This window comes from Oryx dammah, unplaced genomic scaffold, assembly GCF_014754425.2.
Source record: "Oryx dammah isolate SB20612 unplaced genomic scaffold, SCBI_Odam_1.1 HiC_scaffold_28, whole genome shotgun sequence".
NCBI lineage: Eukaryota > Metazoa > Chordata > Mammalia > Artiodactyla > Bovidae > Oryx > Oryx dammah.
In genome coordinates, this window is record NW_024070212.1 from 84,203,532 (window position 1) to 84,217,474 (window position 13,943).

The following is a 13,943-nucleotide window of genomic DNA, read 5'->3' on the forward strand; positions in this document are numbered from 1 at the left end:
AAGGTCAAGGGAGAAAGGGAGGTTAAGGATCTGGGAGGTAAGAGATGGTGCAAACACCAAGAAGGTGGGGTGTGGGCTTCACAGGTTCAGTGAAGGTAGACAGTGGTTCTGGTCAGATGGTATTCCAGTGCACAGGGAAGGAGGCAACAGCTCAGCCTGAGGGCATGCAGTATCTGAGCTTCACCTAAGGAAGGGAAGAGGGTTTAGGAAATCATCAGGATGCAGAAAATCCTAATTGCTGTGGAGTAAATGATGAGGGATGGTCTTAGGGGAAACACACTGACTGACACCACCCACCCTGGCCAGGCACCACAGGAACTGGGTGAATTATTTTATGACAGGAGGTCCTAGCAAGGAACCTGGAACTAACAAGCCATCACCAACTGGAAGAGTTCAGGAAAGGTCAAAAGGAGACACCACATGTCCTACTACTTCCCAGAATCCTTCTTGCTGACACTCATCTTGACTGAGCAGTGCTTGTACCACCAGGAAGGACCCTGGCCAGAATAACTGGCCGGAGACAACCTGGAAACTAATCGCATCTCCATAAAACCTGAAACTGTGAGCCACATGGCAGAGCCGTTCTCCTGGGTTCCCTACCCTGCTGCTCTCCGCCCGGGTGCCCTTCCCAGTAAAGTCTCTTGCTTTGCCAACACGTGTGTCTCCTTGGACAATTCATTTCTGAGTATTAGACCTCTTTTTGAGTCCTGGAAGAGGTCCCCCTTCCTGCAATAGCAGGGGCAGTTCAGGAGCAGAACCAAGCATTTCCAGCCCACAGGTCTTCAGGTTTGTTGGAGCTATTAGCGAGTCTAGTGAGAATATGGATTAGGTAAAACTTGGGCCGCCAAAGATCATCCACAGATGTAGTGTGTTAAAGAAAAGATTAAAACATGTTGTACCCTATAAGACCAGATCCTGCTTATTGAATATGCCTGATTACCCCCAGGTGTTCTTTCTTACGCTTTTGGGGGGCAGTCACGAACTCTCTTGAGAATATGATAAAGCCTACTGACCTCCCCAGAAAAAAGTCATATATAAAAATATTACAATTAATTTTAGGAGCCCTACAAATGCCCTTACATCTGCCATGGATCATTTGGTGTCTGTGGATTCCAGGTAACCCTAGTCTACTCTAGCAGCATGAATGTGCACCTAGGAAATAAGAGTGTGGCTTTTGAGTTAAAAAAAAAAAAACAACAACCTGGGAAGGCATTCAGGCATTTTACCTACTTTTAGAATCAAATTCACACCTAACCTTTCCATGACTCAATTCTCATTTTAAAAATGGGAATAAAACATCATATTTTTCATTTGATAACTCCATGGGCTGTCTAAAATGTTAACATGCCACGAAAATTTAAAATGTGGTCTTAGACTTGATGAAATACAGAAATATCTACCTTGCAAAGTTGCTGCTGTAGACAACATATGTAAAGCTCACAGAAGAGTGTCTAGTACACGGAAGGTATTTAGAAATGAGAGCTATTCTGGTTATTAGCCATAGGCTAAGCACTCTGCTATGCTCTTTAACATCATTTCTAATTTTATGAAAAAAAATCAAAAGCTGCATATTATTATCCCCATTTAGGATTTCCATAATTTGCTTAAAGCCATGCAGTCTGCTTCAGGGGAGGGGAAGCTGCCTCCTAACATGCATGGAGATGCCGTGCAAAATGGATATTTCTGATATTTCTAAAACCAGAAACCTGGGAGCTCATGTGATTAGCAGGCCTGAGAGGAGAGTAACACAAAGCACATTCTCTGGGAAAAGGCAAGAAGCGATCAGAACAAGAGGCGCTCCCTCCAGAGGGGCTGGGATGGCCGTCTATCCTCCATGTGGCATTGTCAGCAGGAAATTCCCACTCAGGCTGCTGGTTAGTAACAGGGCCTTCCCTTTTGACGACTTAACGCCACTCTGTGTGAAACACTCCACCCTCCTTAAACGTCCCACCAAAGAGCTTTGTGCTAAAATGATTTTGTGCTCACCTTTCTGGAAAAAATGTTTTCACAGAGAAATTTAAATTAAAATTAGGCTGTTCCACTGGGAATGTACAGAACCAAATGCAAATAGAGAGACTTCAAATGCAAATAGTACTTTTAAAGGGTCTATTCTGCAAAGAAAACTATAGATGAACAGGCTATGGATAAACTGGGTGTTTGACAGGTCTTTCAATTAAGCTTGGTCAAGAGGAGAATTTCACTTCATGAAGGGTTTTGCATAGTCTCAAATTAACTTCACCACAATATCTCTTTAATTTCATTCTGCTCTTAGAAAATGTCAACCATAGATATTGCTGTGGAGAGGAATGTGCTTAACTAACTTTATAATCAATAGATGTAAGGGCAATATTCATAGTCAGTGAACACATTTTTTTTGAACATCATGGGAAAATCTCTGGTATTAGAATGCTCATTAAAATACACATTAAAATGCACAAATGAACTAAAAGATCAGAACACCCAGATACTTTTGCAAAACAGACTGAACTCCTCACAGTTCAATGGACTGCACAACATAGCCTTATTGAAAAATCTGTCTTCAATTGCCTTTCCTTCGTGGTGCTATAAAGGTTATTAAAACAATGGAAAGAATAAATATGATAACTTTTAATACATGTATGACCTATTACATACAAAAGTTATCTGCCAAGTGTGTGGTGTTCGGGAAAATGTAGTTGGCTTCCCCCGCCCCAGCCTTCCCTCACCCCTGGCCTGCATTATACATTCTTGGATTTCTGCTACACTGTTCTTACCAGGAAGGGGACTCTGTGAGACAATCCTGGCCAGATTAATGATGTCTTCTAAGATGTGTCAAATCAAAACTGTTCTTGGGAATGCCTGAAGGCTTATTTCAATCACGTAGCTACAAACTGATCCAAGAGCAATGGTAGCATGGTAACATGAAAGAGCAAAAGCCAGAGAGCAGGAGGACAGAGGTTCAGATTCTGACTCTGCCATGCACTAGCTGTTTGACCTTGGCAAGCAGTGTTCCCTGTCTGTAAAATAAGACAAGCCCACCTACTTACAGGGTTACTCACAGTGGGTAAGGTACCCTGTTTGGTGCCTGGCACAGGCAGTGGGCATCAGTGAGAAGGAACAGTGATGGTCATCAGATGATGGTAACCCTTGGCTCATCCTGGGTAGCCTCCTTCTTCATGTCTCCCTCTTAGCAGGGACTCAGAAGGATGAGCCTTATGCAGCTCTGATATTTTCCAGGATTATTCATTTTAATGGCTGTGATTCATTCCACTATAAGACTTTCCACACATTAACATCAGAAAATAAAAGCTCCTCAATACACGGTGTACCCAGTTTTATTTTACAAAGCTGTGGGTTCAAACCCCAGTTCTGCCACTTACTAGCTGTATGAAACTGAGCAAGTTAATTAACCTCACTTAGGCTTAGATTCTAATCTTTGGAATGGGGATTATAATTCCTCCCTCATAAGGTAAAGTCAAATAATGTATGTAAAATATTTAGCCTACTACCTGGTACATAATATCTCAAAACTATATCATTTATTATTATTATCTTTAATATAAAGCAAGATCACTTTACTACTGATGCATATTTCTGTTCTCCATTTTTTCATCATTTCATACTAGTCACTCTTGCCATTTTGAGAGATGTCAGAATTATCCTTTTTTTTTTTTTTTTTAACCAAGTTCCCATAAATAAAGCAGGCTGACTGGTATTACTGGACTGGACAAGCTCTTAAATCAATAAGACAGTTGCTTCAATAAGTTGTTTCTAGATAAACTTGTTTATAAACTAAAAAGGATTATTTAATTGTGTTGGCCAACTTGGCTCTTTTATTGTATGTATGTGGTACCTCGGTAAACCCAAACATAAGGAAAGTACTTTAGTTGATGATACGGATATATAGGAAATATGCATGTAATTCTATTCTTTAAACCAATGAGGATATGAAAGTGGTATGTGGAGAACAGAGTAATTGAATAGCATATAGCTATATCTATATAGCATAAATAAATAAAAGTACTTTGCTTAAGTAGGCATATTTCTGAAAAATAAATTATGACTCAGAATTCAGTGAACTGATTCTCCTTTCCTTTAGTCCCCAATTCCCTTTCCGGAGCAGAGCAACTAAGCCTCACTGGATTATTGTTATTTTGGAGTTCCTACCAGCTCTGAGATCCTGAAGGCCATGACTCACTCCCTTCAAATGCACTTTCTAATATGCACATACATGCAATCTTTCATATGTTATTTCAGGGTTTAGAGCCCTCCTGTAGCTCACTCACAGATCACCTCTAGAGAATGAGTCCTTAGACAGTGATGCTTGAGCTTCTAAAAACTTGTTTTCATTCAGTTTAGGAGTTCCTAACACTGAATTCTCCCCTTTCTCCTTCCCTAACCATCCAATGCTTTCATTTAAGCAACTAATTATAAAAACAAACATTTTCATGTTCCAAGGAAGCTTACTATTTAAAGGAACCTCGGACTGGATGCTTTTGCAAAGTGAACAATATCATATATTTTATAAATCTGCACATTATTAATGCCAGCTCTTCTTAATGCACAAGAACATGGCATCTGCTTGCTTGCTTCTATTTAATTGAACTTAGAAGACAAATTAGATAAATAGTAGGTAAGATGTTCTAAGATTTTAACTCCTTTTAGTTCTCAGCTATGTGAAGCTATTAGTAAAGCAGGTAAAGGTCTTCAGAATTTCCTTCTGGACAAGCATCTATTTTTTGCAAGCTCCCTAGAATCTCTGTCACAACAGCATATGATGTGTCCTGGGGGATATGTGGTCTCAACTTTATCAATAGACCTAAATCTCTTTAAAAGTGGCATTCAAGGGTCTTACAGCAATGGCTTGAACTGTGGCCAGGTAAAGAATGGCAAGATCATCGAGGTCCTGAGACAGTTTCAATCCAGTGACCTATAGGGATGCAGAAAAGAAAAGATGGAGCCATGGTTAGAGATAGTTCCCATGAAACATGCTCAGATGTGTTTTCTTGCCGAAGCAAGTTCATATGCAAATCCCCTTTTTGTAAGCTGAACGTGAAGCGACTACTAAATTGTTTAATCTCCAGACCTGGAAAAAGTATTCTTTCTTCCCCCAAAGAAAATGCCTTGCCTTGGATTAGAGAAAAACAAACCAAATAGTATAAGGAGATTGTGTGTGGTTTTTCTTAGGAGATTGTGTTTGGTATTTATTAGCATGGAATGAATTAAATATTTTTCTTATCTGAAAACACTATTCTTTTATTACCAACACCTATTTTCTTTGGCTTACAGAAATCAACATGTAGCACTGGCATTCTAGTAAAAGATGATCTTATTCTGAGTTCTGCTACTGTCAGAAATCAGTGGGATATTCAGAGTAAACTAACATGTCTCCTACAAATGTTATACCTGCTGCTGCTGCTGCTAAGTTGCTTCAGTCGTGTCCGACTCTGTCTGACCCCATAGACGGCAGCCCACCAGGCTCTCCCATCCCTGGGATTCTCCAGGCAAGAACACTGCCATTTCCTTCTCCAATGCATGAAAGTGAAAAGTGAAAGTGAAGTCGCTCACTCGTGTCTGACTCTTTGCGACCCCATGGACCAGGCTCCTCTGTCCATGGGATTTTCCAGGCAAGAGTACTGGAGTGGGGTGCCATTGCCTTCTCCGAATGTTATACCTACTAGGGGATAACTCAGAATCTGTGGTTTGCAAAGGAATTCCATTAAAGTCAGTCCAAACCACATGCCTTGTATGGACCATGTCAATCTCTGAGAGGTTCCGGGACAACATGTTCCTGGATTTGGGTAGTTTTAAGACTTGCTCATGGTCTCACTTTCATGCCTCCCATTTGTGAAGGTGTTCTCTTGGGACATTTCTAGAGGGTGAAGACTGCCAGTTTCTTTAAGTCTAGTCTGAAGCTGGTGGGCATCAGTGCCACAGTTCACTTTAGATTTTCATGACAAATTAATTTATGTCCAGTACTCTTGCCTGGAAAATCCCCTGGACGGAGGAGCCTGGGAGGCTGCAGTCCATGGGGTCGCTAAGAGTCAGAAACGACTGAGCGACTTCACTTTCACTTTTCACTTTCATGCATTGGAGAAGGAAATGGCAACCCACTCCAGTGTTCTTGCCTGGAGAATCTCAGGGATGGGGGAGCCTGGTGGGCTGCCATCTATGGGGTTGCACAGAGTCGGACATGACTGAAGTGACTTAGCAGCAGCAGCAGCAACGGTATTTACATTCCTGAGTTCAATGAAGTGGTGACATGCAGCCTGTACTAAAACGGGGGAGCCTAGTGATCTACCCAGGTCTCTGTCCTTCAATCGCTCCAGCCCTTTCTCCAGATTCTACCCCCGGCCGGGATTAAGGCGTCAGCCTTGGCCTGTTACAGGGCACAGATATCCCTCCACTACCCAAACCAGAAACCTGGGAGCACCTTCCCCTGACTTTTCTCTCCCTTCTTGTGTTTAATCAGTCTCCAAGTCTTGTATATTTGAGCCCCCAAATTTATTTTGAATCCATCCCCTCTCTTCATCCTGTCAGTCACCTCCTTAATCCAGGTCCTTCAGCACATTCTTCCTGATTGCTGAAATAGCTCCTGATCAAATCTTCCTGTTTCAAATGGGGCTTGCTCCTCTCTACAAGGGAGCTGGTGCTTATTCTCAAAAGTAAACTGATCATGTGAAAAATTCTCCCCTCACTGTCTTCATTCTGAAGCAGAAACACCTTCTGTCTTCTATGAGTGATTCTGCCCATGGTCCGTCCCGCTCTCTTCACCAGTGTCTCATCTTTTCTGTTCTCACTTAACATCCTGTGTTCTGGCTGTTTGTTTTTTATGCGGGGGGAGCTGATAGCTCAGTGGGTAAAGAATTCGCCTGCAGTGCAGGAGATAACAGGCGGTGTGGGTTTGATCCCTGGATAAGGAAGATTCTCTGGAGTAGGAAATGGCAACCCACTACAGTATTCCTGCCTGGAGAATCCCATGGACACAGGAACCTGGCAGGCTGCACTTGGTGGGATTGCAAAAAGTGAGACACGACTGAGCACACAGCTCATGCACATTTATTTATTTATATTTTAACTTTTTGGCTGCATAGCCTGTGGGATCTAGTTCCCTGACCAGGGATTGAACTCACGTCCCCTGCAGTGGAAGCACAGAGTCTTAACCACTGGACCACCAGGGAAGTCACCCAGCTATTCTGATTACTCATCTAAGTCTGCTAAAGTGGGTATTCCTGAATTCAGTAGAGCTACCTGCTGATGGATTTTTGGGGGCATATTAGGAAGCCACTCAATGATAGTAGTGGTGTTGATATGAACACAGAGGAGCATGGGAAGTCTGAAGGAGAAACCAGAAAGGAGCTCTTGGGGTACATATTCTCCAGCCAAAAACTCTGAAGGAACATCTCTCAGAAAGTTCTCCAGAGGCCTAAATATACAGTAAGAATGTTGGAACTAGGAGAACATGAACCACACTGATACCGTAGAGGTTTATGACACAGAGGAGAAAACAGTTTGCTTAAGAGAGAATCCAGAGGTTCATGGAAGCCAGAACCTGGGTGCTCTGACAGACTCTGTGTTACTCACCACAGTTATCTCCCGTGCCTGCCACTGAGCCTGGTACACAGCAGCACTAAGTTAACACTTGCTGAATGTGTGGCACTTCAATGCTCCTTTTTCTTTATGAATGCCATTCTCTCTTCTAACATACTATCCCTCTCTGTCATATACAATTATAAAAGTGAAAAAAAAAGTGAAAATGTTAGTTGCTCTGTCGTGTCTGACTCTTTAGGACACCATGGACTATAGCCCACCAGGCTCCTCTGACCGTGGAATTCTCCAGGCAAGAATACTGGAGTGGATAGCCATTTCCTTCTCCAGGAGGTCTTCCCAATCCAGGTATCAAACCTGGTCTCTTGCATTGCAGGAAGATTCTTTCCTGTCTGAACCAACAGGAAAGACAGTATCTATTAGGTCAGCCTCTCATAAATTCACAGAGGTGGAGTGGGTATGTTTTCTCCACACCTCAAGAAAGAAAAACACTGGACCGTCCCTTAATAGTTGCTTACTCCATGCTCTTCCCCCTCCCTCAACCTCCACACTTTCTCTTCCTCATCAGAGAAGTGATTTCTATGAGACTGCAGTAAAAGAAAGTCAGTTAAAGTGTTAAGTTGCTCAGTCATGTCTGACTCTTTGAAACCCCATGAACTGTAGCTTGCCAGTCTCCTTTGGAATTCTCCAGGCAAGAATACTGGAGTGGGTAACCATTCCCTCCTCCAGGGGATCTTCCTGACTCAGGAATCAAACCCAGTCTGCAGGAAGATTCTGCAGGCAGAACCCTCATTGCAGGCAGATTCCTTACTGTCTGAGACACCTGGGAAGCCCCAAGAATACTGATGTGGATAGCCATTTCCTTCTCCAGGGGATCTTTCCAATCGGAGGATCACACACTTTCTAAGGTGTATCTGTCATGTGGACCACTCAGGAGGCTACAGAGGACCCTCATGGAGCTATCGTGGCAAGAGGTGGCAGAGCCCTGGAGATGCCAGGATGTTCTGGGGGAGGTACAGCTTTGCAACCAGCCAGAAAGCTGGAACAGGCCAGAGAAGCCGATACTCTTGGCTGAAGCTGAATGGCTCCATCAATAAGAAGATATGAAAAGGAGGCATAAGTGGAAGGAATTTGTTTATAGATGCGCATGTACCTGTTTCAAATGCTTGGGAGAGAGTGAAATGAGTGGGGAAGCCCCCATGGAGAGTTCCAATGGTAAGCATATTTTATTTATTTTGACTATTGTGAAATGAAGACTGTAACAGAAAACATTCATAATTAATATTTAGAGGCATATGGTGGCTGAAGAGACGTGAACTGCAATGGATAATTTCAACCTCCTAGGTACGATTATAAAACATTTATGTAAGCACTATTGGGATTTATAAAGGTGAAAGAAAGATGATACACTTTGGAGTAAGATGTTTTCTCTAATTGACTGCAGGACAATTGTGAGTTTTACCTGTCTGAGCCTCAGTTTTTAAAAAATCTGTAAAATAAGAATAATAATACCTCAAGGTATTTAATAATTAAATGAGTTATCATTTGCAAAGCATCTACCTTTTTATGCAAGCTGTACCAAATAGACAAGAGCTAGACACTTATAGCGCTTAATAAATGTTCATACTCTTCCCTTTTCTCTTAATAAATGTTCACTTCTGTTCTTCTGAATTACATGAAGGGCTCAATCTCATTCACTAATTGGGGTATAGAAATAAAAGATCTCCTGCAACATGCTGTGGGTACTCCCAGGGTACCAGTGATGGGGACTGAAGACCAGTAGTGGTATAGGGTGGGGAAGGCAGAGCAGAAAGTGTGCTGGGTGTCAGCATCAGGATCATATGAGATATCTAGGAGTGTGGAGAAGCAGTGTGCCCCTGATGACCGTCCAGCAATAGGACCCTGGAAGACTCACTTTCAAGGACTTCTTGGAGAAGCCTTAGTCCTTATCAACCTACACACTTCCATTCATTCTGTGAAAGGAAAGACACATGATTTTCACCCTGGACTTCAGCTGAAATCCTGTACCCCCAGGCAGCTGTGTGAACTTGGGCTTATCTCTTAACTCTTTCCCGAGATCTGAGTTAAACACAGATTTCCTGTGATCCAACTTCTAGTTACTGAACTTTTGGTGGGGGCCCAGCAATCTGCATTTTTAGCAAGGCCTGAATGCATAATAAATTGTAGGGACAATTGCCCTAAACCTTGGTCATGTCAATTATAGGTCCATAGGCCATGGAGTAGTTGAGATTATAAACAAAGGTCTATTAGTAATTTAGTTAGCTGAGTTTTTCCCTTCTTAGTTGTTAAAAATTAAGTGATTATGTATATTGGTAAGAAAAATGTTAGAAATAGAGCTCGAAGGGTTTCTAAAGATTATGAAAGACAAGAAAATGGGATTCTCTGTCATAAGATTTTCTAGGGTCATCAGAGCTTGATGGAGTATCCAAGGCTCAAGGGAATTGACTGAAAGCTTTTCAGAACACAAAGGAACAAGAAACGCTCTGCTGTTCAGTCAATAATGGAGGAGATGATGGGCGTATAGCAAGGAAGTAAGAAGGATCAGAGAAAGATTTCTGGTAAACCTCTGGAGAGAGGCCAGAGATTGGAGAACAGGTCTTAGATAGTCAGCAGCCTGGAAGAGAAAGGGAGATAAAATTTCCCCCAAATATTTACAGGTTATCGGTATCAGGGATGGAGACTAACACTTGGCATTTTCAAAAACTCACCCAGAAATAGGAAATGCATATAAATGTATTAACACAATGTGATAGGCCAAATTTAGGTTAACATTCCGACTATGCTGCTGCTGCTGCTAAGTCACTTCAGTTGTGTCTGACCCTGTGCAAACCCATAGATGGCAGCCCACCAGGCTCTCCCATCCCTGGGATTCTCCAGGCAAGAACACTGGAGTGGGTTGCCATTTTCTTCTCCAATGCATGAAAGTGAAAAGTGAAAGTGAAGTCGCTCAGTCGTTTCTGACTCTTTGTGACCCCATGGACTGCAGCCCACCAGGCTCCTCCATCCATGGGACTTTTCCAGGCAAGAGTACTGGAGTAGGGTGTCATTGCCTTCTCCAATGCATGAAAGTGAAAAGTGAAAATGAAGTTGCTCAGTCATGTCTGACTCTTAGTAACCCCATGGACTACAGCCCACCAGGCTCCTCCGTCGATGGGACTTTTCCAGGCAAGAGTACTGGAGTGGGGTGCCATTGCCTTCTCCCCTGACTACCCTACCAAACACTAATTTGGGCACTGCTATAAAGGGCCTTTGCAGATGGAACTGGTTACTAGCCAGTTGATCTTAAAATAGGGAGATTACCCTGGATTATCCATTTGGGCCCAATGTAATCCTGTGAGCTATTAAAAGCAGAGGAGGAAGACAGAAGAGTCAGTCAAGAGATACAGTAGAATAATGTAGGAGAGATGAAGTAGAAGTGGAAATTAGAGAGATTCAAAGCATGGGAAGGACTTGATCTGCCATTGTTGGCTCTGAAGATGGAGAAAGAGGACGATGAGCCAAGGCATTCATGTGGCCTCTCGAACCTGAGGATCCCTAGCTAACAGCTATGTTGGAAACAGGCACCTCTGTCTTACAGCTGCACAGAGCTGAATTTGGCCAACAACTTGAAGGCTTTGATAGCAGATTATTCCCAGAACTTCCCTTCATTCTGGTCTTGTGAAAACAGGAGCAGAGAAACCAGTTGGGCCAGCCTGGGCTTCTGACCTACATAACTGTGAGATAACAAATTTAAGCCTTGAACTTCCCTTGTGGACCAGTGGTTAAGAATCTGCCTGCCAACGTAGGAGACAAGGGTTCGATACGTTGTCTGGAAAGATTGCACATACCATGGAGCAACTAAGCCTGTGCACCTCAACCACTGAGGCCTGTGCATCCTCAACAAGAGAAGCTACCACCACGAGAAGCCTGAACACCACAACAAAGAGGAGCCCCCACTCGCCACAACTCAAGAAAGTGTGTGCACAGCAACGAAGACCCAACAGAGCTAAGATTAAATAAACCATTTAAAAATAAATATAAAAAATACATTTAAGCCACTAAGCTTGTGGTAATTTACTACAGAAGCAATGGACAACTAATACACATGACAACTGGAGAACGGACTGACATTCTCCTTCACAGCCTATTCTGTTGGTGAACTCTATACCAGGAACACTAGTCCATTTGCTGCTTCCCAGATGTACCAGGTGGAGTAGGAAATGGCAACCCACTCCTGTATTCTGGAGTGGAGAATTCCATGGACAGAGGAGCCTGGCAGGCTACGGTTCATATGACCGCAAAGAGTCGGACATGACTGAAGCGACTTAGCACAGCACAGCACAGATGTACCAGGTACTTCACACCTTCATCTGCCTTGCTTCTAATGTGCTAAACCTAAGTCTAAAAAAATCTAAATCTAAAATAATCATATATTTTAATATGCACTTGTACCAGTATAACAAGGCTGTTTTGGTCAACAGTCCTGGTTCACATTTGCTATCATATAACCCTGTCTTGGATTTACACACAACTTGGATCCCATCCTGGGTCCTCTGGCCTTAATTATTTCCCATTATTCATCTCTTAGGTCTTCCTGGCAGATTTCCACCTGATTTATTCCTCAATCTTTTATCATTATACACTGTCTTGAGAAAGGATCCTGTTCACAATCCACACTGCCCCCTAACCCCAATTTTATTTGTCATTTGGTGTATACAGGGAAGACAAAAAGCACTAAGAAAAGACTGATTCTATACTGCAACTAAAAAAAAAAAATCACTAAACTAAGGGAGAAATATTTCAGACATATTGAAAACAGAGCAAAAGGAATGCCAAAAGTACAAAGATTTAATTTTTCATTTGAGAATGTCAGTGACCTCAGTTTGAACTGACTGGGTTCTACTACTACTTCTGGTCTTTTCTTCCCTGAGTGAATTACTTAGACTCTCTGACCCTCAATTTCTTCACTGTTTTCAATGTGGTAATAATACTGTCTTGCAGGGTTATAAAGAAAGTTGGTGATGATGCTTGGAAGGCATCTATCATGGTGCTTGGTAGGTCATGATTCCTGAAAAAAAAAACCAGCACCTATTACAAATCATCATACTAGCTGGTAAATTAGTTGCTTTAATAAAAAAAAAAAAAAACATACATTATCTGAAAACCAGTTAAATGATACTGAGGATATTAAACTTCATTATAGGAGTCAATTTTTCATAGGCAAAAACAATATGTGAAAGAATGGTACATAAAACAATATTAAATCAGAGCAAAAAAAAAAAATCAATAAACTCATGTCAAAGAGTCCACATGTTTCCAAGGCTTACAAATATATCACTCAAAAGCTGCTTAATTGGTCCATGAGCTTCCAACTCGATCATCTATCTCCCAATCAGGTGAAGCCACAAGGATACAGCCTCTGGCTTCTCTGCACACACTCACCAGAATTGCTTACCCGCCCCCCCCACCATCTGACTCTGTTTAGCGATGTCCGTCTCTAGCTGGGAGTCAGTCCTCTGGGAACTGGCTAAGATCTCATAGCGCTTCTTTCCTGACTCCCTCCTAGTTTTCCACGTGCACGTTACACTGGGCTTGCTTTGAAGAGCCCTTGGAACAGCACTCAACTTCTCCAGCAGTTTGAGCAGCATATGGCCTTATATTAGAAATCACAGCTCTTCAAAGAACCAGAAAATAACTTTCCGTTCTGGGTAGTGTTGTACTTGCAAAATAAAGCAGGGAAAACACGTTTCAGCCAATTGGTGAATATGGTGTGTTCTCACCTCCTGGTATGTCTCTGAGGTAATTTACTTCTCTGAGTGGGCGTTTCAGGAAAATAATTTTAAAAACCCACTATAACAAAGAGGTCATATTGATTTGAGAATAAACACTGGTTGTGTACACAAAGAGGCAAGGACTCTTTTACAGCTCCTACAGCCCTAGCTGTTTTGTAAGGCAGACCTAAGCGGAGTTTCCTATCATACTGATGAAGAAACTGAGGGCTGATAATTTAAATACTCAAGTGTGAAGTGTGCTCAGCCACTCAGTCATGTCCGAATCTTTGTGACCCCATGGACTGTGGCCCACCAGGCTCCTCAGCCCGTGGGATTTTCAGGCAAGAGTACTGGAGTGGGTAGCCATTCCAGGATCCCCTGGGAAGACCTCAGGGATGGAACCCACGTCTCTTACGTCTCTGGCATTGGCAAGTGGATTCTTTACCACTAGTGCAACCTGGGAAAGAGAAGGCTAATCTCTAAACTTGTACAAAATGTGGTTCCTATGATGGACCAAGTGATTGTTTAGTTTCTCTAGCTGATTGTTTGTGGCTGGAGGCCTTGGTGGCTGGTAGGCACCATTGGTTCTGAGCCTAAGGTGGATGGCTTGTGACCAGCTGCCTGGGATTCAAAGGCCATCTTGTA

The 13,943-nt window shown here is 42.5% G+C and overlaps 1 protein-coding gene across 12 annotated transcripts in view; it reads right to left on the reverse strand.

Annotated features, from left to right (window-relative positions):
- The window catches only part of FGGY (FGGY carbohydrate kinase domain containing), a 497,520-nt gene that overhangs the window by 98,391 nt on the left and 385,186 nt on the right, over positions 1–13,943 (reverse strand). For all 12 annotated transcript variants that reach the window (XM_040232739.1, XM_040232740.1, XM_040232734.1 and 9 more), the window contains one exon: positions 4,835–4,909. In XM_040232739.1, the coding sequence (XP_040088673.1) occupies positions 4,835–4,909 (75 nt within the window). The remainder of the gene's footprint in view (positions 1–4,834; positions 4,910–13,943) is intronic.